Genomic DNA, 24419 nt, shown 5'->3' with positions numbered 1-24419 from the left:
GGAGCCCTGGAAGCCCCCTCCTGGCCCCTGCAAACCCTCCCCCCTCTCCTTCCCTTCCCCCTGCTGCTATGCAGAACTAACCAACCTTACCCCCCCTCCCCCCGGAACAGACCACAAACCCCAACGCCCCTCCAGTCTAGGTAGGCCCCCCCATTCAGGGTCTACCTCTTTATTTCTGGTGGTTCAGCAGTGTCAATGGGGCTCCTGACCTTTGGCTGCCTTGACCTCTCTAGTGCTACTGTTTTAGATTCTGCCAGGTACTTCTGACCTGAATTGGCCACTGTTGGAAGCAGGATACTGGGCTAGATGGACCATTAGTCTGACCCAGTATGACTGTTTTTATAGTTTTACTAGTAAAAAAGCCCCGTTTCTGATGCAAATGAAACGGGGGCTAGCAATGTTTTCTTCTGTGTGCATGTGGGAGTGTGTGTGTCCCTGCCCTCTGCCCTCTCTCCCCTCCCCCCTCTGAGTCCTTCACTGTTACAAAGCCAGCGATTTGATTTTGTGCTCTGCTGTTTTCCTTCACTGACTGTGTTACAGAGAGGGCGGGGCAGACACTCATAGGGAAACCGGATATCTCGCCCCCTTCACACTTCCGGCTGGAGGCTTCATAGAACGTTGGTGTTGCTTTTTATATAGAGAGAGATAGTAAAAAAGCCCTGTTTCTGATGCAAATGAAACGGGGGCTAGCAATGTTTTCTTTTGTGTGCATGTGGGAGTGTGTGTGTCCCTGCCCTCTGGCCTCTCTCCCCTCCCCCCTCTGAGTCCTTCACTGTTACAGAGCCAGCGATTTGATTTCGTGCTCTAAAAAGCCCCGTTTCTGATGCAAATGAAACGGGGGCTAGCAATGTTTTCTTCTGTGTGCATGTGGGAGTGTGTGTGTCCCTGCCCTCTGGCCTCTCTCCCCTCCCCCCTCTGAGTCCTTCACTGTTACAGAGCCAGCGATTTGATTTCGTGCTCTGCTGTTTTCCTTCACTGACTGTGTTACAGAGAGGGCGGGGCAGACACTCATAGGGAAACCGGATATCTCGCCCCCTTCACACTTCCGGCTGGAGGCTTCATAGAACGTTGGTGTTGCCTTTTATATAGAGAGATATTCTTTTAGATTTAAACCATTTATTTTCAATTCAAGGCAGGTAGCAAGAAAGATAAAAATAGCATTCTAATGATATAATAAAACATCATAACACTAATAAAAATGTCTGGAAAAAAACCCCAAAAATCTACTGAAAAAAATCACACTATAGATAGAAGCCAATTAAAAAAACAAAATGTGATGTGTAGTTCTCCCGTACATTCAGACAATAACAACGACTCTGAAGCCCAACACATATACATAAAAGCTTCCTGGCTTAACAAAAACTAACACAAAGGAGAGTCCAAGGTCTCCCGCAAAACGACAAAAGAAAAACAAAGATGAGCGGAAGCTGTCCAGAAAGACCAGACTAAATCCACAAATGTAAAAGCCAAAATAGTTTATTGTGACCCAACACGGTCCATGTTTCGGCCAAAGGCCTTCCTCAGGGGTCTTCAAACTGGCTTATACTGGTATTCATCCGAATGAAGCTCACAAAAAAAGTGAGGTAATCGCTAATGCAATCGAAGTGGGTTGGTCAGTGCTGTCTGTCCATACATGAAGACCCCTGAGGAAGGCCTTTGGCCGAAACATGGACCGTGTTGGGTCACAATAAACTATTTTGGCTTTTACATTTGTGGATTTAGTCTGGTCTTTCTGGACAGCTTCCGCTCATCTTTGTTTTTCTTTTAACAAAAACTAATAAAGGAAAAAGGTGGTAATTTTTGAAGACATTGCTGCCTGCATTTTGTTTTTGTGTTGATGCTTTATTTGCTTTGAAACAGTGAGAACACATAACTATTTTATGTGTTCTATTTATGTCCCCTTGCACACAGTTTCATTTTATATCAGGTTGTCAAACTCTGGAACTCTTTTTACCATCTGATATTAGATTGAAATTGTCTTATTTCAGATTTAGGAAACTACTAAAAACTTTCTTAAAATTTTTTTGATTGTATGATTATTCAGTATTAATCATTATTGTTTTTTTTTCGGGAGCTGTTTTCTGTCCCTTTATCTTTTGTAATCTGCTCTAGACCTTTGGTAAGATGTGGAAAATATACACCTTGTATTGTATTGTGCACTGTTAGGCATCCTAACTTTTGATCAGGAAGATAGTGTATTAATTTTAATAATTTTTATGCAACAAAATATATTCCTGACCATCCAGCAGTTTTCAGTGGGTATTTGTGCTGCAGAATATTGCCTGTGACCACCCAGGCACTGTCCGTATAGTGTCAGGGTGAAGCCAGAGCAGTGATATTCAGTCCTAACTTTTATCCACCAGGGAGGTGGTTTACCTGGGGCGTCTAAGTAATTGGTGGACCTTCCCCTTTGCTGATTCCATCTTGCAGAAGGCTAATAGCACTCCCGTTTCAGAGTGTCAGTGTTAAAGTCGACGGGCACCATGGAGGACGCCTGCTGACATCATTGGGGGCTTTATTTTTCATAAGAATCCAGCGCCATTGTGGCACATGGCCACTACTACTACTACTACTACTATTTAGCATTTCTATAGCGCTACAAGGCATACGCAGCGCTGCACAAACATAGAAGAAAGACAGTCCCTGCTCAAAGAGCTTACAATCTAATAGACAAAAAATAAATAAAGTAATCAAATCAATTAATGTGAACGGGAAGGAAGAGAGGAGGGTAGGTGGAGGCGAGTGGTTACGAGTCAAAAGCAATGTTAAAGAGATGGGTTTTCAGTCTAGATTTAAAGGTGGCCAAGGATGGGGCAAGACGTAGGGGCTCAGGAAGTTTATTCCAGGCGTAGGGTGCAGCGAGACAGAAGGCGCGAAGTCTGGAGTTGGCAGTAGTGGAGAAGGGAACAGATAAGAAGGATTTATCCATGGAGCAGAGTGCACGGGAAGGGGTGTAGGGAAGGACGAGTGTGGAGAGATACTGGGGAGCAGCAGAGTGAATACATTTATAGGTTAGTAGAAGAAGTTTGAACAGGATGCGAAAACGGATAGGGAGCCAGTGAAGGGTCTTGAGGAGAGGGGTAGTATGAGTAAAGCGACCCTGGCGGAAGATGAGACGGGCAGCAGAGTTTTGAACCGACTGGAGAGGGGAGAGGTGACTAAGTGGGAGGCCAGCAAGAAGCAGATTGCAGTAGTCTAAACGAGAGGTGACAAGGGTGTGGATGAGGGTTTTGGTAGAGTGCTCGGAAAGAAAGGGGCGGATTTTACGGATGTTGTAAAGAAGGAAACGACAGGTCTTGGCGGTCTGCTGGATATGAGCAGAGAAGGAGAGAGAAGAGTCAAAGATGACCCCAAGGTTTCGAGCTGAGGAGACAGGGAGAATGAGAGAGCCATCAACAGAAATAGAAAACGGGGGGAGCGGGGAGGTGGGTTTGGGGGGGAAAATGAGAAGCTCGGTTTTGGTCATATTTAATTTCAGGTGGCGTTGAGACATCCAGGCAGCAATGTCAGACAAGCACGCTGAAACTTTGGTTTGGATGCAAGGTGAGATATCAGGGGTAGAAAGGTAGATTTGGGAGTCATCAGCATAGAGATGGTAGGAAAAGCCATGGGATGAGATTAATGAGCCAAGGGAAGAAGTGTAGATAGAAAAGAGGAGGGGACCAAGAACAGAACCCTGAGGTACTCCGACAGGCAGAGGGATAGAAGTAGAAGAGGATCCACCAGAGTGAACACTAAAGGTGCGGAGGGAGAGGTGCAGGCACAACTGCAGGGTGTGACTGAAGGGGTATGTCAAAGGGGCATATCTGGCCCCTTGGGAGCACCAAGGTGTGCTGAAGATTTTGTTTGTAATTAATTATTTTACTAATGGGGAAGTGTAAAGTTAAGCCAAAAACTTCTGCTCCAAATGTTTCTGGTCCTATGGACAAGCACCTGGTGTCGTCTGGATCATCTGTGAATCAGATACTCTCTCCCTCGAAGCTTCTCTAAGTTCGCCAGAATGTATTCCTCCTCTCCCTCCGTCATCCTGCAGCGTTGGGGAATCTCAAGTGGTCACCCCCTCCCCCCTCCAGCTGAGGCTCAGAATGGGCTAGCTGCACAGGAATTACCGTTTACTAAATTACCGACTCTTATGCAGGCGGTTAGCATTTCTTGGGTGACTCAAGTGAGTTGAAGCAGGAGATTACGTTAAGAGATATGTGGGAATATAATCAACAGGTAGAGGGATTGCTTAAAAACTGCTGTTTCTCAGATTGTTAATTTCTCTCAGGAGGTAGTTGAAAAATTGACTAATGTTTACTCCCAATATTTTGGTTCTGTATAAAAAGGTATAAAACAATAGAGACAGGCCTTTTCTCTTCAAGCTATCTCAACTTCAGCTATTAAAGGTTTTTACACTGTACATATGAAATTGGAAATGATTGAGAATGCAAACAGAGCATGAAACTTGTGTCTCCTATATTTTCAATGTATACGTTTATCACATGAGATTCTCCTAAGGAAGCCTCTTAGGGAGACTTTGGAATTCGTTACTGCTGATACTCTTCCAATTCTAAATTGTCATTATTTACCTGTAAAGAAGAAACTTCAAGGTGACCACCAGGAGGGGGGACCAGTTGGTCTCATCTGAAATTGATTTGACATCTTTCTTGGAGGATGCTCAAGACGTGATAACTAGTAGATCCACTCTGTCGGTCACTTCAGCTAAAAGATGGCTATGTTGCCGATTACTGCCGAGAACGTTCACCCCCCCCCCCCCCCCCCCGCAGTAGAAAATAGAAAAATTTTCTACCGCAGGAAACAGCGTGTGCCAACTTCAAAACCACTGCAAGGTGTCCGTTATACCCCTGCGGTAGTGCCGATTTGGTGCTCTCTACCCACATGTTAGCTCTACTTCTGCTTAGTAAAAGGACCCCATAGTTTACGGAATGCTATAAACTACACCCATAATTTGGCACCCTTAGGTGCCCCAACTTATGCCTGCCATTCACATGGCGTAAGAGGGCACACCTATACATGAACGCACCAATGCCAACTTTATTCTAGTATTCGGTAACGAAATCTTGGCCCCAAGATGCCACGTAAATGATGTTGCAATAATCGAGATGGGGTAATATCATAGTTTGTACAATCAGCTTAAATGATCCGGAATGCGAACAAGCTCTAATATGCCTAAGCTTTCTTAATGTGTCTGTTACACATGAACCTTATTCTACCACAACATCACTTTCTATTTGTTCCTACCGGAATTGGTGAACGCCTTTACGGTACTATGTAAGTCACATTGAGCCTGCAAACAGGTGGGAAAATGTGGGATACAAATGTAATAAATAAGTAAATTATAGAATTGGTGCTAAACTCACGGCATTGGGGTGCCTAAATCGAAGGGCCAGTTTATATAATTTCCCTCTCTGTTCATAGTTTGCAAAAAATATGCTAAACAGCTAGGGTAAGGATAAGCCAAGGTCTTAGGCAGAAATGCCAAACACAAAAATCACAGGGAGAAAAAATGACCACCAGTTTCAATTAAGAAAAAAAAAAAAGAAATAAACAGGCAAGGAAGGAGTTCCATCCCAGAACTTCTCTCCGCTGATTATTTTTAAGTGGGTTTTCTTCTTTGCCATCTTTTTTTTTTTTTTTTTTTTGGTACTCTGCAATCTGAAAATAGTGATCTACTACTACTACTTAACATTTCTAGAGCGCTACTAGGGTTATGCAGCGCTGTACAATTTAACAAAGAGAGACAGTCCCTGCTCAAAGAGCTTACAATCTAATAGACAAGAGTGAGAGAAATATAGGACAATCAAGCCATTGTGACATCACTGATGAGGTTGGCTCTTAGGCATTGGTGGAATGAGGCATTATGACATCACAATCTCAGCTCTGGATACCAGAGACTGAAACTCTTCACACTAAGGGGGGAAGTGGGCCAAGTATAGGACAGTCGAGCCATTGTGACATCACTGATGAGGTTGGCTCTTGGGCATTGGTGGAATGAGGCATTATGACATCACAATCTCAGCTCTGGATACCAGAGACTGAAACTCTTCACACTAAGGGGGGAAGTGGGCCAAGTATAGGACAGTCGAGCCATTGTGACATCACTGATGAGGTTGGCTCTTAGGCATTGGTGGAATGAGGCATTATGACATCACAATCTCAGCTCTGGTTAAATCACTGCTATATGTAATACTACTACTACTACTTAACATTTCTAGAGCGCTACTAGGGTTACGCAGCGCTGTACAATTTAACAAAGAAGGACGTTTCCCTGCTCAGGTGAGCTTACAATCTAAAGGACAAAATGTCAAGTTGGTGTAGTCTAGATTTCTGAGTATAGGTGTGGTGGTTAGGTGCCAAAGGCGACATTGAAGAGGTGGGCTTTGAGCAGTGATTTGAAGATGGGCAGGGAGGGGGCTTGGCGTATGTGCTCGGGGAGTTTGTTCCACGCTTGAGGTGAGGCGAGGCAGAAAGGGCGGAGCCTGGAGTTGGCGGTGGTGGAGAAAGGTACTGAAAGGAGGGATTTGTCTAGAGAGCGGAGGTTACGGGTAGGAACGTAAGGGGAGATGAGGGTAGAGAGGTAAGGAGGGGCTGCGGATCGAGTGCATTTGTAGGTGAGTAGGAGAAGCTTGAACTGTGATCTGTTTTATTTGTAGGACCTGCAAGTGGATGGAAAGATGGAAGATTTTCAGAATCTGCTTTCAATTCACCACAGGGTGTGGCCATAAAAAAGGATATCATTTACGTAGCAGACACAGAAAACCATTTGATCCGAAAGGTAACATTTGTAAATATCCCCCCCCCCCCCCCCCCATTTTAAAATTTGTATTCATGTAAGTGCTCTGGCCAGTGGAGCATTTTTAATCACTCTATGTGTAAGATGTTGATTTCACTACCAAGGCAGTAGGCGTTGCCATTCTTCTCCACTGCTAGTGCATAGCAGTCACTAGCAAACTATATGGTTTAGTCGTCTAGGGGGTCACTGCATGAGAAGCATTAAAGCAATACTATTAGGTGTCAAAGTAGAATTTACAACAAAGAAAATGAAAGGAACATCTGAATCACTAGGAAGCAGCCCATTAGGAATAGGGGCGTGGTAGCAATGCTTGGTGGGGAAAGCATATGGCACATACTTCATGGAATTATTTCCTGTCCCTTGTGTGTGTGTATGGGTATGTCTGTGTATAGATGTACGCTTATATTGTGTTGGCTGTCTGTGTGTCTATGACTAGCACCCTCATGATCAAAAGCAAACACCAGCGCTAGAGGCTGTTAGCGCCATACTAGCACCGGCATTTGCTACCGCCCCATGATTAGAGCCCTCGAGCACGTGAAACAACGCGCTTGAGGGCTCTTACCGCAAGTAGCATGCAAATGCATGCTAAACAGGGCTTAACGCATTCATCCCCAATTATCAGCGACCAGCACACCAAAGATTGGGTCGCTGGCCAGCTCCGAGCTGGCGTTAAGGTTTGCAGATCGTTGGGGAGGAATGGTGAGCCCTCTCCAGCATGCATTTGCAGGCTGGCAGGCCCTCATTCCCCCCAACGATGCAAAGCACCCCCCCAATGACAGGGGACTGGAGGTCCGGCTGACCTCCACTTCCCCCCAACGATCCCACCCCCCCAGGTTCAGGGAGGGCTGGAGATCCAGTGGGTCTCCAGCCCCCCCCCCCCAAACCCCCAGAACAAGACTCCCTGGTGGTCCAGTGGCCACCGGTCAACCCCCTCCCTCCCAGCGAGCGACAGGGTGGGCGGACCTCCAGCCCACCCCAACTCCCATAGTTGTCTGCCGCCTAATCCCTGGTAAAAATAACCCCGAACCCCCTCCCGGCCCCCCTACCTTAGTTGGAGGAGGGGGGTAGGCTGCGTCCCTCCTCCAACTAAGGTATTTTTGTTACATTTGTACCCCGCGCTTTCCCACTCAAGGCAGGCTCAATGCGGCTTACATGGGGCAATGGAGGGTTAAGTGACTTGCCCAGAGTCACAAGGAGCTGCCTGTGCCTGAAGTGGGAATGGAACTCAGTTCCTCAGTTCCCCAGGACCAAAGTCCACCACCCTAACCACTAGGCCACTCTTCCACAAGGTAGGGGGGCTGGGAGGGGGTTAGGGGTTATTTTTACCAGAGATTCGGTGGCAGACAACTCTGGGAGTTGGGGTGGGCTAAATTAACACAGAAGGGAAGGAGTTTAATTCTTAATAAACTATGAACGTGGTTAGCAACTGTTCTAATGCTCAAGCTACATACATAGAGGTAAAGGGAGGGTCAGGGGGGGTAGTGGGGATAAAGGGGTTTAAAATGAGGATGGTTTTGGGATGATATATGTTGCACAAGCTGAAAGTAGTGAAAATATGTCATTAGTGTTGAATGTATTTCTGCAATATTATTCTTTTGCTCGGGGCAGGGGTAGTCAGGGCCTGGTAGTCCCATGGACCTCTAGCCCCTGTGTTTGACAGGTTTGGAATTTTGACAGCCCAGACCTGTCAAACAAGTGCGGGAGGATTGTGCTGAGCGCATGCTTGGCACAATTCGCCCGCACTTCTACCCCATGATCAGAGATAATTGCACTGCTTAAATTTGCTGCATTATCTCTGATCATCAGCGCGGTAAAGTCCCGCGCTGTTCCAGTGCTAGTTTAGAGCGCTGTTTGGAACAGCGCGGGGCTTTTGATCATCTGCCTGTAGGAGTATTGGTAAGAGAGGAGGGTAGTTTCAAAGGTGCAATTTACAGTGGGGTGAGATATAAGATTTTTAAAATAAAAGAAAATAAATATGAAAAATTGTTAAAGCATTGGCCATCCTCCAATCTTCAGGTACCATAGACGATTTTAATAATTATAGTAGATCTTTAGTTTCATGTTTTACTTCTTTCAGTACTTTGGGGTGTATATCCTCCAGTTTAGGTGATTTGCTTCTCAATAGCTTGTCAATTTAGCCTATTACATCTTCCAGTTCACAGAGACTTGTTTCAGTTCCTCCAAATCGTCACCTTCAGATACCATTTCTAGCATGGATATCTCCCCTATATATCTTCCTCAGTAGAGACTAAAGAAAAGAATTCACTTATTGACTCATTTTCAGAGCACTTTGACTTACAAAGTTCCATATGTAACTTTGTAAGTCTAAGTGCTTTGAACATACGCCTCTTAGTCTCATAGCTAAGGCCTTATCTTCCCTGAGTTCCCCTTTACCTCATGATCATCTAATGATCTGATTTCCTTCACAGATTTCTTGCTTTGACGATATCTGAAAAAGCTTTTATTGTAAATTTTTGTCTTTCTGGTAAGGTTCTTTTCAAATTCTCTTTTTTCCTGCCTTATCAATGTTTTACATCTAATTTTCCAGTGCTTATACTATCTCCTGTGCTCTTCATTTCGATCTTTTTTCCATTTTTTAAAAATGTTCTTTTGGTTATAATAGCTTCTTTCACCTCACCTTTTAATCATGCTGGTTGTCATTTGGTTTGCTTTCTGCTTTTGAATATGTGGAATACATCTGGTCTGGGCTTCCAAGATGTATAAAGAATACACATGTCTGATGTAATCTATGAATCTTTGCAGCTTCTCCTTTCATTTTTTTAAACCATTTTCCTCTCTTTTGAAAGTTAAATGCTAGTACTGTCCTCCCTCCGGTTATTAGGTCAGAGTAGATCATGTTATGATCACTTACTATCAAATGGCTTCAACGCTGTCATCTGTCATACCAAATCTTGCATTTCACTGAGAACTAGGTTGAAAAAAAGCTCTCTCTCAATCAAGAACATCATATTTAGGTTATGTCGTTAGGTACAGAATGGGAGAAAACCTTTAGTATACCTGGTTCAAAATCTATAGGTGTTCTAGACTTTGATACAGAATTTAATAGCTCCAAGAAATCCAGATTATTTTGTAGCAATTCATGTTTGGATGATTTAACATCTTTGTCTTTTGAATCAGTCAAAAGAAAAGATTCCCTACATAAGTATTGCCATACTGGGACAGACCAAAGGTCCATGAAGCCCAGCATCCTGTTTCCAACAGTGGCCAATTCAGGTCACAAATACCTGGCAAGATCCCCAAAAAGTACAAAACTTTTTATACTGTTTATCCCAGAAATAGTGGATTTTCCCCAAGTCCAATTTAGTAATGGTCTGTGGACTTTTCCTTTAGGAAACCGTCCAAACCTTTTTTAAACTCTGCTAATCTAACCGCCTTTACCACATTCTCTGGCAATGAATTCCAGAGTTTAATTACACGTTGAGAGAAGAAACATTTTCTCTGATTCGTTTTAAATTTACTACATTGTAGCTTCATCGCATGCCCCCTAGTCCTAGTATTTTTGGAAAGCGTAAACAGACGCTTCACATCTACCCGTTCAACTCCACTCATTATTTTATAGACCTCTATCATGTCTCCCCTCAGCCGCCTTTTCTCCAAGTTGAAGAGCCCTAGCCACTTTAGCCTTTCCTCATAGGGAAGTCGTCCCATCCCCTTTATCATTTTCATCGCCCTTCTCTGCACCTTTTCTAATTCCACTATATCTTTTTTGAGATGCGGCGACCACCCAGAATTGAACACAATATTCGAGGTGCGGTCGCACCATGGAGGGATACAGAGGCATTATAACGTCCTCATTTTTGTTTTCCATTCCTTTCCTAATAATACGTAACATTCTGTTTGCTTTCTTAGCTGCAGCAGCACACTGAGCAGAAGGTTTCAACCTATCATCAACGACGACACCTAGATCCCTTTCTTGGCCTGTGACTCCTAACATGGAGGCTTGCATGACTTAGTTATAATGCGGGATCCTCTTTTCCATATGCATCACTTTGCACTTGCTCACATTAAACATCGTACAACAAAAGAGTTGTATTTTTTTTCCCAGAGTTCAGTGGCTGCTTTCCCTTTACGCTCTTTTTAATAAAAATGTTTATTTAATGAACGGAAAGATTCAGCACAAGTTTCTTTATTACTAAAAGTTTTGCAATGTTGTATGTCATACATCAAGAAGATATTTTTCTATGGAGTAATTGAACAAATATTCTACTGGACACTTTAAGCCTAGATAAATGAGCAGAATTCTTACATTAATCATTTACATAACACATACAAGATGTATGTAGTGCTGTATAAACACAGAGTAACGAACAAGTACCCGACATGGCCATGTTTCGCCAAAAGTACAGGCTGTGTTTAGAGGCAATGAAAACCACCTGGTGTAAAGCTACAAACTTCACCACCTCTGATTACAGGTGTTTCTCTTCTTGGGGTCCATTTGAAACCTCTGTAGACACATCTGTAATCAACATTGGTTTGTAGTTTTACGCCAGCTGGTTTTCATTGCCCCTGATGCAGCCTGTACTTCTCGTGAAACATGGCCAGGCTGAGCACTTGTTTGTGAATCCTGGGAGATTTGAACAACCAGTAAAAGACTGTTTTTCTTCAAAAGGTCTGTTTCCCTTTTTTGTTCCATGTTGGATCTAGTAGACTGATTGCTTTCTTGTCATCTTACTCAAACACAGAATAAGCCATGAACATGAGTAGCCATATTGGGTCAGATCAATGGTCCATGTAGCCCAGTATCCTGTTTCCAACAGTGGCCAATCCAGGTCACAAGTACCTGGCAGAAACCCAAATCTTAGCAACACTCCATGCTACCAATCACAAGGCAAGCAGTTGCTTCCCCAAGTCTCTCAATAGCAGACTATGGACTTTTCCTCCAAGAACTTGTCCATACATTTTTTAAACCCAGGTATGCTAACCGCTGTTACTGCATCCTCCACCAAAGAGTTCCAGAGTGTAATTATTCCAGAGTGAAAAAATATTTCCTCCTATTTGTTTTGAAAGTATTTCCATGTAACTTCCTCGAGTGTCCCCAAGTCTTTGTACTTTTCGAAAGAGTAAGAATCGATTTACTTCTACTCGTTCTACACCAATCTGGATTTTGTTGACCTCAATCATATCTCCCCTCATGCATCTCTTTTCCAAGCTGAAGAGCCCTAACCTCTTTAGCCTTTCTTCATATGAGAGGAGTTCCATCCCCTTTATCATTTTGGTTGCTCTTCTTTGAACCTTTTCTAATTCCTCTATATCTTTTTTTATTTATTATTTATTTATTAGGATTTATTTACCGCCTTTTCGAAGGTGACTAGAACTCAATGCAGTACTCAAGGTGAGGTCGCACCATGGAGCGATACAGAGGCATTATAGTATTTTCAGTTTTATTCACCATCCCTTTCCTAATAATTCCTAGCATCCTGTTTGATTTTTTTGGCCGTAGCCGCACGGCTGTAGATTTCAGCGTATTATTTACGACGACACCTAGATCTTTTTCTTGGTTGCTGACAGCATCAGGTAACTATGATTTGGATTATTCTTTCCAATGTGCATCACTTTGCATTTGTCTACATTAAATTTAACTTGCCATTTGGATGCCCAGTCTTCCAATTTCCTAAGGTCTTCTGCAATATGTCAGAGATTTTGGAAAGCTTTTGGATTTGGGTTTTAGATTTAATTACCTTTCTTAGTGCATTGTATGCGTCTATTTTCTCAGTTTGCATTGCTAGAACTGTAGTGCATTAGTCTCTTACAATCTGAAATTTCTGCGAGAACTCACAGATCTGATTTATTCAAAGTTTAAGGTATTCTGATATAGGTAGCTGATACCTTGATGACCCTATGAATCTAATTTCTGTATCAGTAGCAGCTCGAAAAGTATTATGGCTGAGAGAATGGTCTCAAGATACGTTCTTGACATTACATTGACTTTTTGATGATAGCTTATTTGCAGAATATTTGGAAAGGTAAAACTGCTGTAGGATGGGGGATATTAGATACTTTTGAATTAAGCGGAGGAATGAGGCAGGGGTGCCCATTGTTGCCTCTGCTTTTTGCTTTGGTAATGGAGCCCCCCCCCCCCCCCCCAGTGCAGAGACTTAGGGGTCTTTTTACTAAGCTGCGTAAGCGTCTATGCGCACCGAATGCACACCAAAATGGAGTTACCGCATGGCTCTTGCGGTAATTTCATTTATGGTGCGTGGCCGAAAAATGATTTTTATTTTCGGCCGTGCGTATCGGACATGCACCAAGTGGCATTTGACGCGCGTAGGTCATTACCGCCCAGTTACCCCGTGAAACTTTACCGCAAGGTCAATGGCTGGCAGTGAGTTTGCAGACCCAAAATGGACGTGCGCCAATTTTGACTTTGCTGCAAGTCCCTTTTTGCCTTTTTTACAGGCGTGCTGAAAAATGGATTGGTGCGCGCCTACACTACTGCAAGCCATTTTTCAGCACTCCTTAGTAAAAGGACCTCTTGGCGACAGTGCTTGGATGTATAGCTTAAGGGTTAAGGGGCCCTTTTACAAATCATTGGTAAGCCCAGTATGGGCTCACCGCATGTTCTTGGAACTACCACTGGCCCAACACAGGTGCTGGCAGTAGTTCCACTTCAATCACACTCCATTTCAGGCGCACCCGAATAACAATTTTTTATAGTGTGACGCTGAGCCGGCGGTATACGGGCATGGCTGCGTGCTGCCCGGTTACTGCCAGAGCCCTTACCGCCACCTCAGTGGGTGGCGGTATGTGCTCCCCTGCACGGCCATGCGGTACGAGTAATCGTTCCGCATGGCCATTTTTTTAAGGGGCTTTTTACGTGCTGTGCTGTATTCATATGGACATTGCTAACGTTTAATGCACCCTAAATATTAGCGCACGCTAAAAACGCTAGCACGCCTTAGTAAATAAGGCCCTAATTAATCATTTTTCATTTCTTTTAAAATTTAAAGCTTTTATAGTAGACTCTTCTAATCAGGTGAGTAGGAAAGTAGACTATAGATATATAGTTTCAACGTTATTCAAGTTCAAGTTTATTACATTTAGAGGGGACGTTATCGGTGTAGGCTAACATTCAGGCGTGTTATTTTACCACTAACTTGTGCTATTTTATGCAATGAGACCTAGTTACTAATAATTGAGGTTAACAGTAAAATTGCACGTCTTAACAGTGGTCCACATTGATAATTACACCCTTTAACAGATTTTTTTAAATCTGCTAATATAGTAAGGCGCTTGTGTCTGATTAGCCATGTGCCTAACAGATGGGATCCATCATCCTGTTTACTGAGAGAAACCACCATATGCTGGTTATTTTTCTTGTTTGTTTGTTTTTTTTCTTGTCCTAGATTGACCTTAAGACGGAGGAAGTGAGCACTGTGGCAGGCATTGGGATGCAAGGCACCGATAAGGAGGGCGGGGCAATAGGAGATCATCAACCAATCAGCTCCCCTTGGGATGTGGTCTTTGGAAGTTCAGGTAACAGAAGCAAGTTTGAACATGCTACAGACACACACACAGTTCAATTATGTTTTTCTTATTTGCACAGAGCTATAAAGAAGATGGGACCATACTACTCGCTGCTACTACTACTACTACTTATTTCTGTAGCACTACTAGACATACACAGCACTGTACACAAAGGTGTAAGAAACTGCCCCTATTTATTTATTTATTTACTAGACTTTGAGCCCGTAAAAACGGGCTATTATAGGAAGGGGGGGTTGAAAGGCCCGCCCCCACCGCCGAGTTCGCCGCTGCCCCTCCCCCTCCGAGTTCGCGCCCCCCCCCCCCCACCGAGCCGTCACCACCCACCTTCCACCCGGCCGGGCCCTCGCTCCGCTATTGAAACAGCGAGGGTCCGGGAACGCAGCACTGAGCTCTGCTGAGCTGTCGACGTCGGCCTTCGTTCTTCTTCTCTGCCTGTCCCGCCCTCGTGTGACGTAACGTCGTCGAGGGCGGGACAGAGGCAGAGAAGAAGAAGGAAGGGCGATGTCGGCAGCTCAGCAGAGCTCAGTGCTGCGTTCCCGGACCCTCGCTGTTTCAATAGTGGAGCGAGGGCCCGACCGGGTAGAAGGTGGGTGGCGGCGGCGACTCGGGTGGGGGTGTCCCTCCCTCAGCAATGCGCAGTACAGACCCTCTGTGTTCCGCCTCCCCCCCCCCCCCCGTCATCACGTATTGACGTGGGGGCGGGGCAGAGAAGGTCTCTACTGCGCATTTGCGAGTGAGTACGGTCACTCGCCGTTTATATGTTTGATTACATTTGTACCCCGCGCTTTCCCACACATGGCAGGCTCAGTGCGGCTTACATAGTAACAATATAAAGAATTACAGAGTCATAAGAAGACTATACAGTTTGCGGTAAACGGAAAACTATTCTATTCAGGACAGACAAACAGGACAAATGAGGGATCAGAGAGCTTCGCTTATAGGAATGATCGAAACAACATTGGTTTTGAACAGGTGAATAAGGAGTTTTTAGCCTGGATTTGAATAGGACCAGAGATGGAGCATGATGTACTGATTCTGGGGGCCTATTCTAGGCATACAGTTCATCATGATGGAAGGGATGGATTCTGTCTGGAGTTAGCAGTGGAGGACCAGATGATCAGAATTCCTGGGGAAGGCTGTAGGGAGAAATACTGAGGAGCTGCAGAATGAATGGACTTGTAAGTCAGTAAGAGGAGTTTGAACTGTAGACACATAGAGGGGCATAAGAGTCATTCCGTGTCAAGTGGACCAATTTTAAAGGTCATCCCCACCTCACCATCTCAGATTTTGATGAAATTTGGTACATAGTTTCTTTATGATAAAAAAAACTAAGCTGTGCAAAATTTTAGTTCAAAAGACTAAAAATTGGAGGTTCTAGGGGACCTCAAGTAAAGGGTTGCAAAATGTCGCCTGAGCAAAAATGACATTTTGGGCCAACTTCCAGAAGCTGTAAAACTGGAAGTTTTAGTAGTACAAGGGGGATATTTGGAGAACCTGCACTACTTTTAGGGCTTATTGAACTGGCAAAACCCCATGTTCCTAGTCCTCTTACTTTTTGAATGGTTTAGGCTCAACCTTTGCCAAAAAAACGGCAAAAATCAATTTACAGCGATGTTGAGGCTGCTGTAGTTTCTAAACTAGTTGGCCTTTCAGGTTGATTTTTGGTAGGTGTACTAACTGCACGGCTGTAATGAGGCATTCCAATTTGCAGCACTTTCCTTCAAGTGGTTGAAAAGTTATAAGCGTTCAAAGTTGGTATAAAAAGCATTTTTGCCCATTTTGGGCTATCTTTGATGCCTAGAACCTCCAATTTTTAGTCTTTTGAACTAAAGTTTTGCACAGCTTAGTTTTTTTTATCATAAAGAAACTATGTACCAAATTTCATCAAAATCTGAGATGGTGAGGTGGGGACCCCTGGTCCACTTGACACGGAATGACTCATAATCGAAAGGGGCGCCCAAGTTTTCCTGAGGACGTCCTCGCAGGACGTCCCGGCAAAGGGGCGGGGGAAACCCGTATTATCGAAACAATTTTATTGTAAACTAAAAAATGGTTAAAAGAGAGAAAGAAGGTGGTGTTAAATACTCTTGAGGACCTGCTCAGCCACTAGTCCAGCGAGTTGTAAGCAGAACAGATCTCTGAGCTTCTGAAGTCTTTTTTTTCCTTCCATTTTGTAATATCTTCATGTTTAAATTGATCCAGCTTAGTTTTGATATAACTTGCACTGATTAGATAGTTGACATTATGATGTCATCTTCAAAAAAAATATTCCCTATTTTCTATAATACTAATGTTTTTGAGAAGGTGGATAGAGTCCAACTCTTAGTTGTATCCAGACTCTTTCTTATCACACCCGTTATCTTCATCACATTGGCGTTCCTAGGGGGGCTGACACCCAGGGCGGATCGCCAATGCGCCCCGCCCCCTGGGTGCAGCACCCCCCCAGAACAGCGCGATACCCCCCCCCCGGCGAAAGAACCCCCGATCCCCTGGCGAAAGACCCCCCCCGGGTACACGCCGCTGGGGGGGGGGGGAGTGCCGCGCGCCTGCCGGCTCTTCGTTTTCATGCTCCCTCTGCCCCCACCGCCCCCCCCCCCCCCCCGGTACGCTACTGCTTCATCAGTCCATTTTTCAAAGTACATATAAAATTCTTTACTAATATACTCTCTTGCTTGTATATTTCAGATCAAGTCATATATTATAATCAAATTCTATCTTATCTTAATGCTTCTCTTCAGATATTTCTTGCGTTGTCTGACAGAAACTCAATCTATTTCGGTTTGCCATAGACTGTGCAAGAAATATCTGAAGAGAAGCTTTAAGATAAGTTAAAATTTGATTATAATATATGACTTGAATGTATATTTCAGATCAAGAGAGTATATTTGTAAAGAATTTTATATGTACTTTGAAAAATGGACTGATGAAGCAGTAGCGTACCAAGGGGGGGGGGGGCGGTCCGCCCCAGGTGCACGCCGCTGGGGGGGGGGGGGGTGCCGCGCGCCTGTCGGCTCTTCGTTTTCATGCTCCCTTTGCTCCGGAACAGGTTACTTCCTGTTCCGGGGCAGAGGGAGCATGAAAACGAAGAGCCGGCAGGCGCGTGGCCCCCCCCCCCCCCCACCCAGCGGCGTGTACCCGGTGGGGGGGGGGGTTCTTTCGCCAGGGGATCGGGGGTTCTTTCACCGTGGGGGGGGGGGGGGGGTCGCGCTGTTCCGGGGGGGAGGTGCTGAACCCGGGGGGCGGGGCGCATTGGCGATCCGCCCCGGGTGTCAGCCCCCCTAGGAACGCCACTGTGATGAAGATAACGGGTGTGATAAGAAAGAGTCTGGATACAACTAAGAGTTGGACTCTATCCACCTTCTCAAAAACATTAGCATTATATAGGGAACTTTTTTTTGAAGATTGATGGAGTTTCTGTGGTTTAGATAATTTGAGACCGCATTTTTTGTATTCAGAAATCGTAATGTATTGTTGTTTGAATATTTTTACTGCTGTAATTGTCCATTTCCTATGTTTGTCTTATTCTTGTTGTACACTGCCTTGAATGAATTCCTTCAAAAAGCCAATGAAGTGACTTGAGGAGAGGGGTGATCTCAGCGTAAGGACATTGGTGGAAGATAAGTTCTGCAGCAGAATTTTGAACAGATATGTGTGACTATGTTCGTCACTGCAGACTGGTCTCTCTCTTTTGCCTAATGTTTTTTTTTTTTCTGTAACTTTTCAATTTAGTCAAGTCTTTGTAATGTTTGTAAAGGGTGCTGTCTAAAGAATGTTGGAAATCCCCAGTCTTTCATTTATCCGTAGAACAATTACAGTGCAGGCTCTGGCAGGGCAGTTGGGGAAGCCTGGACTGCCAATGTGTTTCTGACCTAACCTGGAAGTAGCGATTTCCTCAAATGAAGAGAAGGTTGACTGCTAAATTCAAAAGGTTTGTTCAGGTAGCTTTTGGAGTTAACCAGACAGACCCTAATATCTGAAAATGTTTCTCCTGCTTGATGGATACATTTTCTCCAGGCAAACTGTGTTTGCTGGGCAACTATTGCCCAGCAAAAATGTATCTGATGAAAAAAGGTGGTACTGGGGCCTTTTCTAGGCATAGTGTCACTTCTGCTGGTCAGTGCTATTATGTAGTGCTTGCTAGCCAGAGTTGCCAGAGTAGCTCAGGCCAGCCAAAGAACTTTCCTAAAATTAACGATAGATCTTTTTAAGGTTATCTTTAGAAGGAATATTCAGCCCAAATATATTTAGGTGGAATATCTAGGTAAAGTTCACCCAACAACATTGTCCAAATAACTTATCCAAACGTGGCTGTCTTAATATTGGGAAGTACAAAATAGAGAAATCCTCTACGATGATGAATCACAGCAGGACCAAAGACGATTCACCACTGGAGACTTGAATCCAACAGTCTTTATTGATATAAGTAAAGAAGGACCCGATACGGCCCATGTTGGGTCTGTCTTAATATTGGCTCATAACCTTATAGAATGTTGCCTCTAACAAAAGGTCAAAGCTACCAACTTTTGGGATTTAGGGGCCCTTTTACTAAGGCGCTTAGGCGCCAATGCGTGTCAACTTCGAACTACCGCTTGGCTACCACATGCCCCGGGCGCTAATTCCATTTTTTACGCGTGCCCGATACGCATGGCAGAAAATATTTTTTATTTTCTACCGCGTGGTGCTAACCGGGTGGTAATCGGCAGTGTACAAGCACTGACGATTACCGCCCGGTTAACGCGCAAGACCTTACCGCTAAGTCATTGGGTGGCGGTAAGTTCTCAGGCCCAAAATGGATGCAAGCCAGTTTTAATTTTGCCGCACATCCAATTTCGGCCAAAAAGGCATTTTTTGCCGGAGCACTGAAAAATGGACCTGCGCGTGTCCAATACATGCACCTACATCAGCGCAGGCCATTTTCAAATGCACCTTAGTAAAAGGACCCCTTAATATCTTTCTTGCAGGAAATGTGATATTGAAAAGCAATTTTGCTTTGCTTGTTAAAATGATTACTGAGATTTCACTTAATTGCTCGTTCTTTTCAAACCCATATAGCTATTAATACCGCCTTAGTCTTTCAGAATCAGGTACTGAATATCCAAGAGTTTTATTTATTTATTTACAAGGGCTCAATATACGATGCACTTAATATTACTGTGCAGTTTACAAATAAAATAATACTAAAAGGAAAAAAAAAGATACAACATCAGTTTCATTGCTGGACACTATCAGACTTATTTTTGAAAGAGATGGGTGTCCTTCTCCCAGGGTCGCCCAAATCGGCATACTCGAAAGCCAATTTTGGGGGTCCTCAACTGCTTTCCGTCGCGGGGACGACCAAAGTTCATGGGGGCGTGTCGGAAGCGTAGCGAAAGTGGGACTGGGGCGTGCCTAACACATGGGCATCCTCGACCGATAATGCAAAAAAGAAGGGCGTCCCTGATGAGCACTTGGACGACTTTACTTGGTCCATTTTTTGTTACGACCAAGCCTCAAAAAGGTGCCCAAACTGACCAGATGACCTCCCCTTACTCCCCCAGTGGTCACCAACCCCCTCCCACCCTAAAAAAAAACTTTTTAAATATTTTTTTGCCAGCCTCAAATGTCATACCCAGCTCCATCGCAGCAGTATGCAGGTCCCTGGAGCAGTTTTACTGGGTGAAGTGCACTTCAGGCAGGCGGACCAAGCTTTCTCCCCCCCCCCCCCCCCCCCCCCCCCCCGTTACACTTGTGGTGGTAAATGTGAGCCTTCCAAAACCCAACACAAACCCACTGTACCCACATGTAGGTGCCTCCCTTCATCTGTAAGGGCTATGGTAGTGGAGTACAGTTGTGGGTAGTGGGTTCTGGGAGGGCTCAGCACACAAGGTAAGGGAGCTATGCACCTGGGAGCAATTTGTGAAGTCCACTGCAGTGTCCCCTAGCATGCCCAGTTGGTGTCCTGGCATGTGAGGGGGACCAGTGCACTACAAATGCTGGCTCCTCCCACGACCAAAGGGCTTGGGGATTTGGTCGTTTCTGAGATGGGCGTCCTCGGTTTCCATTATCGCCGAAAATCGGGGACGACCATCTCTAAGGACGACCATCTCTAAGATTGACCTAAATGTTGAGATTTGGGCGTCCCCAACCATATTATCAAAACGAGAGATGGACGCCCATCTTGTTTCGATAATACGGGTTTCCCCGCCCCTTTGCGGGACGTCCTGCGAGGACGTCCTCAGGAAAACTTGGGCGCCCCGTTCGATTATGCCCCTCTATGGCACACGGCATGCCTTAGAGCAGTGTTTGTCAATCTTTTTGTGGTCGAGACCCCGTGATAATGGGCTGATAAAATTGTGTGACCCCTGGGAGGGTCAGAATAATGATGTACCTATGGAGAGCCCACCCAGGTCGTGACCCCAAATGTAGATTTTGTGACCGACCCACAGTTCGGAAAGCTCTGCCTTAGAGCAAAAAGCATCCAGCTGAGGATTGGAGAGCTTATTGATGATAGATGAGTGAGAGAAGAACAAAGATTTCAGGTGGATTATAAATCAAAATACATAGGATGCTTACTGTTCTTTTTTTAGGACATTATTACTACTACTACTACTATTTAGCATTTCTATAGCGCTACAAGGCATACGCAGCGCTGCACAAACATAGAAGAAAGACAGTCCCTGCTCAAAGAGCTATGTAATAAAAGTGAGCCAAGTATAGGACAATCAAGCCATTGTGACATCACTGATGAGGTTGGCTCTTATTGGTGGCCTGAGGCATTATGACATCACAACATTAGCTCTGGTTACAAGAGACTACTACTACTACTTATCACTTCTATAGCGCTACAAGGCATACGCAGCGCTGCACAAACACAGAAGAAAGGCAGTCCCTGCTCAAAGAGCTTACAATCTAATAGACAAAAAATAAATAAAGTAAGCAAATCAAATCAATTAATGTGAACGGGAAGGAAGAGAGGAGGGTAGGTGGAGGCGAGTGGTTACAAGTGGTTACGAGTCAAAAGCAATGTTAAAGAGGTGGGCTTTCAGTCTAGATTTAAAGGTGGCCAAGGATGGGGCAAGACGTAGGGGCTCAGGAAGTTTATTCCAGGCGTAGGGTGCAGCGAGACAGAAGGCGCGAAGTATGGAGTTGGCAGTAGTGGAGAAGGGAACAGATAAGAAGGATTTATCCATGGAGCGGAGTGCACGGGAAGGGGTGTAGGGAAGGACGAGTGTGGAGAGATACTGGGGAGCAGCAGAGTGAATACTGGGCGTCTAAATGGCAGATGACATTTAATGTGAGCAAGTGCAAAGTGATTAATGTGGGAAAGAGGAACCCAAATTATAGCTACGTCATGCAAGGTTCCACGTTAGGAGTCACGGACCAAGAAAGGGATCTAGGTGTCATCGTTGATGATACGTTGAAACCTTCTGCTCAGTGTGCTGCTGCGGCTAAGAAAGCAAATAGAATGTTAGGCATTATTAGGAAAGGAATGGAAAACAAAAATGAGGATGTTATAATGCCTTTGTATCGCTCCATGGTGTGACCGCACCTCGAATATTGTGTTCAATTCTGGTTGCCGCATCTCAAAAAAGATATAGTGGAATTAGAAAAGGTGCAGAGAAGGGCGACGAAAATGATAAAGGGGATGGGATGACTTCCATATGAGGAAAGGCTAAAGTGGCTAGAACTCTTCAGCTTGGAGAAAAGGCGGCTGAGGGGAGATATGATAGAGGTGTATAAAATAATGAGTGGAGTGGAATGGGTAGATGTGAAGCATCTGTTTATGCTTTCCAAAAATACTAGGACTAGGGGGCATGCGATGAAGCTACAATGTAGTAAATTTAAAACGAATCGGAGAAATGTTTTCTTCACTCAATGTGTAATTAAACTCTGGAATTTGTTGCCAGAGAATGTGGTGAAAGTGGTTAGCTTAGTGGAGTTTAAAAAAGGTTTGGACTCCTTCCTAAAGGAAAAGTGCATAGACCATTATTTTAGAGGGTTTCTGCTTTCAGAAGAACTACATTAGGAAAACAGGAGTCTGAATGGAAGTTTAGACAAGAGCTGCATGAAGATGATCTTGTCTCCTGTGGTCATTTCTACATAATGCCATCAAAGAATTTACCAGTATTCTTTTTCAGCCTGTATATTTTGTCAAATGAGCAATCAGTAGCAATTGAAGTTGCTGCAGTAAAATGGCTCAACTTGGGTTCAGTAGCAGAAGTCTGACTTGAAAACAACTTTGCCTGCTGGGTCGATGCAGGAGCTGCCTACGTCATGGTGCCAATGGAGTTACAGGACGAGGAAGAACAGTTTAAAGTAGCAGTGCTGCCAGAGTCTCTGGAATATTCTCGTGTTTATTAGTCTGTTTCATCTTTCAGTCTTACTTCTTATTCTGGGTCTTCCTTAAGTGTTGAGATCATTGCCTGTGCAGCATGCCTAGCCCTGGTCAGGAGCGGGCCAAGACAATCTGCTGTCTGAGGCGAGCAATGAGCTGCTGCCCCGGCTCCTCCTCTTCCGCCCCCCACCATGATCTGACATCGCCCCCTTCTGCTCCTTCTCCAACCCCATTCCTCGAACTTAACTTTTTATTTTTAAAGGAGGCAGCGACTGCAACAGCGGCAGCAGCAAATCCCATAGGCTGCCCTTTCCGCCCATCCCGGCCCCTTCTCTCTACTGCAGCCCGCCTCTCTGAAGTAACTTCCTGTTTCCTTGGAGGCGGACCATAGTAGAGAGAAGGGGCTGGGACTGGTGGCAAGGGAGCCTATGGGAATCGTTGCTGCCGCTGTTGCCACCACCTTTTAAAAAACAAACAAACAAAAAAGGTAAGTTTGAGGAAAGCAGTTGGGGAAAGAACAGAAGAGGGGAGATGCCACTTTCCTACACAAATCAAAACCTAGAAAGATTACATCTTTCTATGCATCCTAAGACATATCCTAATTTTTGGATTAAAAAGTGAACCAAAAACCACAGAGGCTGTGGGAAATGTTCAAATCCATTCTTTATCGTATTTCTCTTCATTGTATTTATTGGACAGAAAATGTTTCAAGTTGACAAAGAACACAAACTGCCCCAATTGCAAATATAGCTCAGGGTTTCATAAGCAGCTTAAATAGAGGGAAGAAGAGTGCCACCTGAGGCCCCCGCCTAAGGTGGCCTAATGGTCATCCCAGGGAGCCATGCCAGGGAATTATAAGCCCATCTTGTATACTGTAGCATACATTACTGTCATCAGGCTGCTCCATATAATAGAAGGTGAAAGCAACGTAAACTCAGTTTTTGGACTTGAATCTCTCTCTTCTCACCACTTGATTCCAGGTAAAGTCTTCCTAGGCCTCAAATTATTAAACATTCCATCACTGTAATTTTTTTTTTCTTACTGTATTAGAACATAGTCTGATGTCTTAAAAATATCCATGCATCGGATTTGATGTTTTATTGCACTGTTCAATCCAAACGATTTAAAATTTCAGACGGTCATAAGAGCCCAGATACTCTGACTCAACTTTTCAGCTGTTCAGGAAAAGGGGGTGGGGGGTGGGATATTTCTTGAAAACTTTGATGACTGTTACTGTTTGATTGGTATTTCATGTTGTTCCATATCATCAATAAAAATGATTTCAACAGAGAATATCCATGCATTGGACTCTGGCTTTAAGATGTTCTTTACAATGAAGGACACATTTTGCATCTATAATTCTCTTATTCTAATTTGCTTTAAAAGTTTGATGTAAGCCACATTGAACCCGAACTCGATGCCTTTGGAAATTTTGTGTGTTCCATTAGATCTGCCTTTCCAGTCTTTTTCTAATTGTGAACTGGGTGACTCGGATTTGAAAAGACTGCTTTGAACTTGTTGGTATTTGGAGCTTCAGCATGTGGGAGCATTTATTGAACTTCTAAAATTAGGAACAGGAGGAAGAAATGGGTGAACGGCAGTCTGACAAATGCAAGAAACCTCTTTTGCACTCTTAGGTAGTATTTCTCCTGTGCCATACAGCTGCATAGATTACAATGAAGCAGTGTCACATACATGGAGTGGAGGAGTGGCCTAGTGGTTAGGGTGGTGGACTTTGGTCCTGGGGAACTGAGTTCAATTCCCGGCACAGGCAGCTCCTTGTGACTCTGGGCAAGTCACTTA

At 44.4% G+C, this 24419-nt stretch overlaps 1 protein-coding gene across 3 annotated transcripts in view; it reads left to right on the top strand.

Annotated features, from left to right (window-relative positions):
* The window catches only part of NHLRC2 (NHL repeat containing 2), a 211142-nt gene that overhangs the window by 80127 nt on the left and 106596 nt on the right, over positions 1-24419 (top strand). For all 3 annotated transcript variants that reach the window (XM_030202703.1, XM_030202702.1, XM_030202704.1), the window contains exons 4-5: positions 6657-6778; positions 14161-14290. In XM_030202703.1, the coding sequence (XP_030058563.1) occupies positions 6657-6778; positions 14161-14290 (252 nt within the window). The remainder of the gene's footprint in view (positions 1-6656; positions 6779-14160; positions 14291-24419) is intronic.

Source organism: Microcaecilia unicolor, chromosome 5 (assembly GCF_901765095.1).
Source record: "Microcaecilia unicolor chromosome 5, aMicUni1.1, whole genome shotgun sequence".
Classification (NCBI taxonomy): Eukaryota; Metazoa; Chordata; class Amphibia; order Gymnophiona; family Siphonopidae; genus Microcaecilia; species Microcaecilia unicolor.
This window is presented reverse-complemented; position numbering and strand designations above follow the sequence as displayed.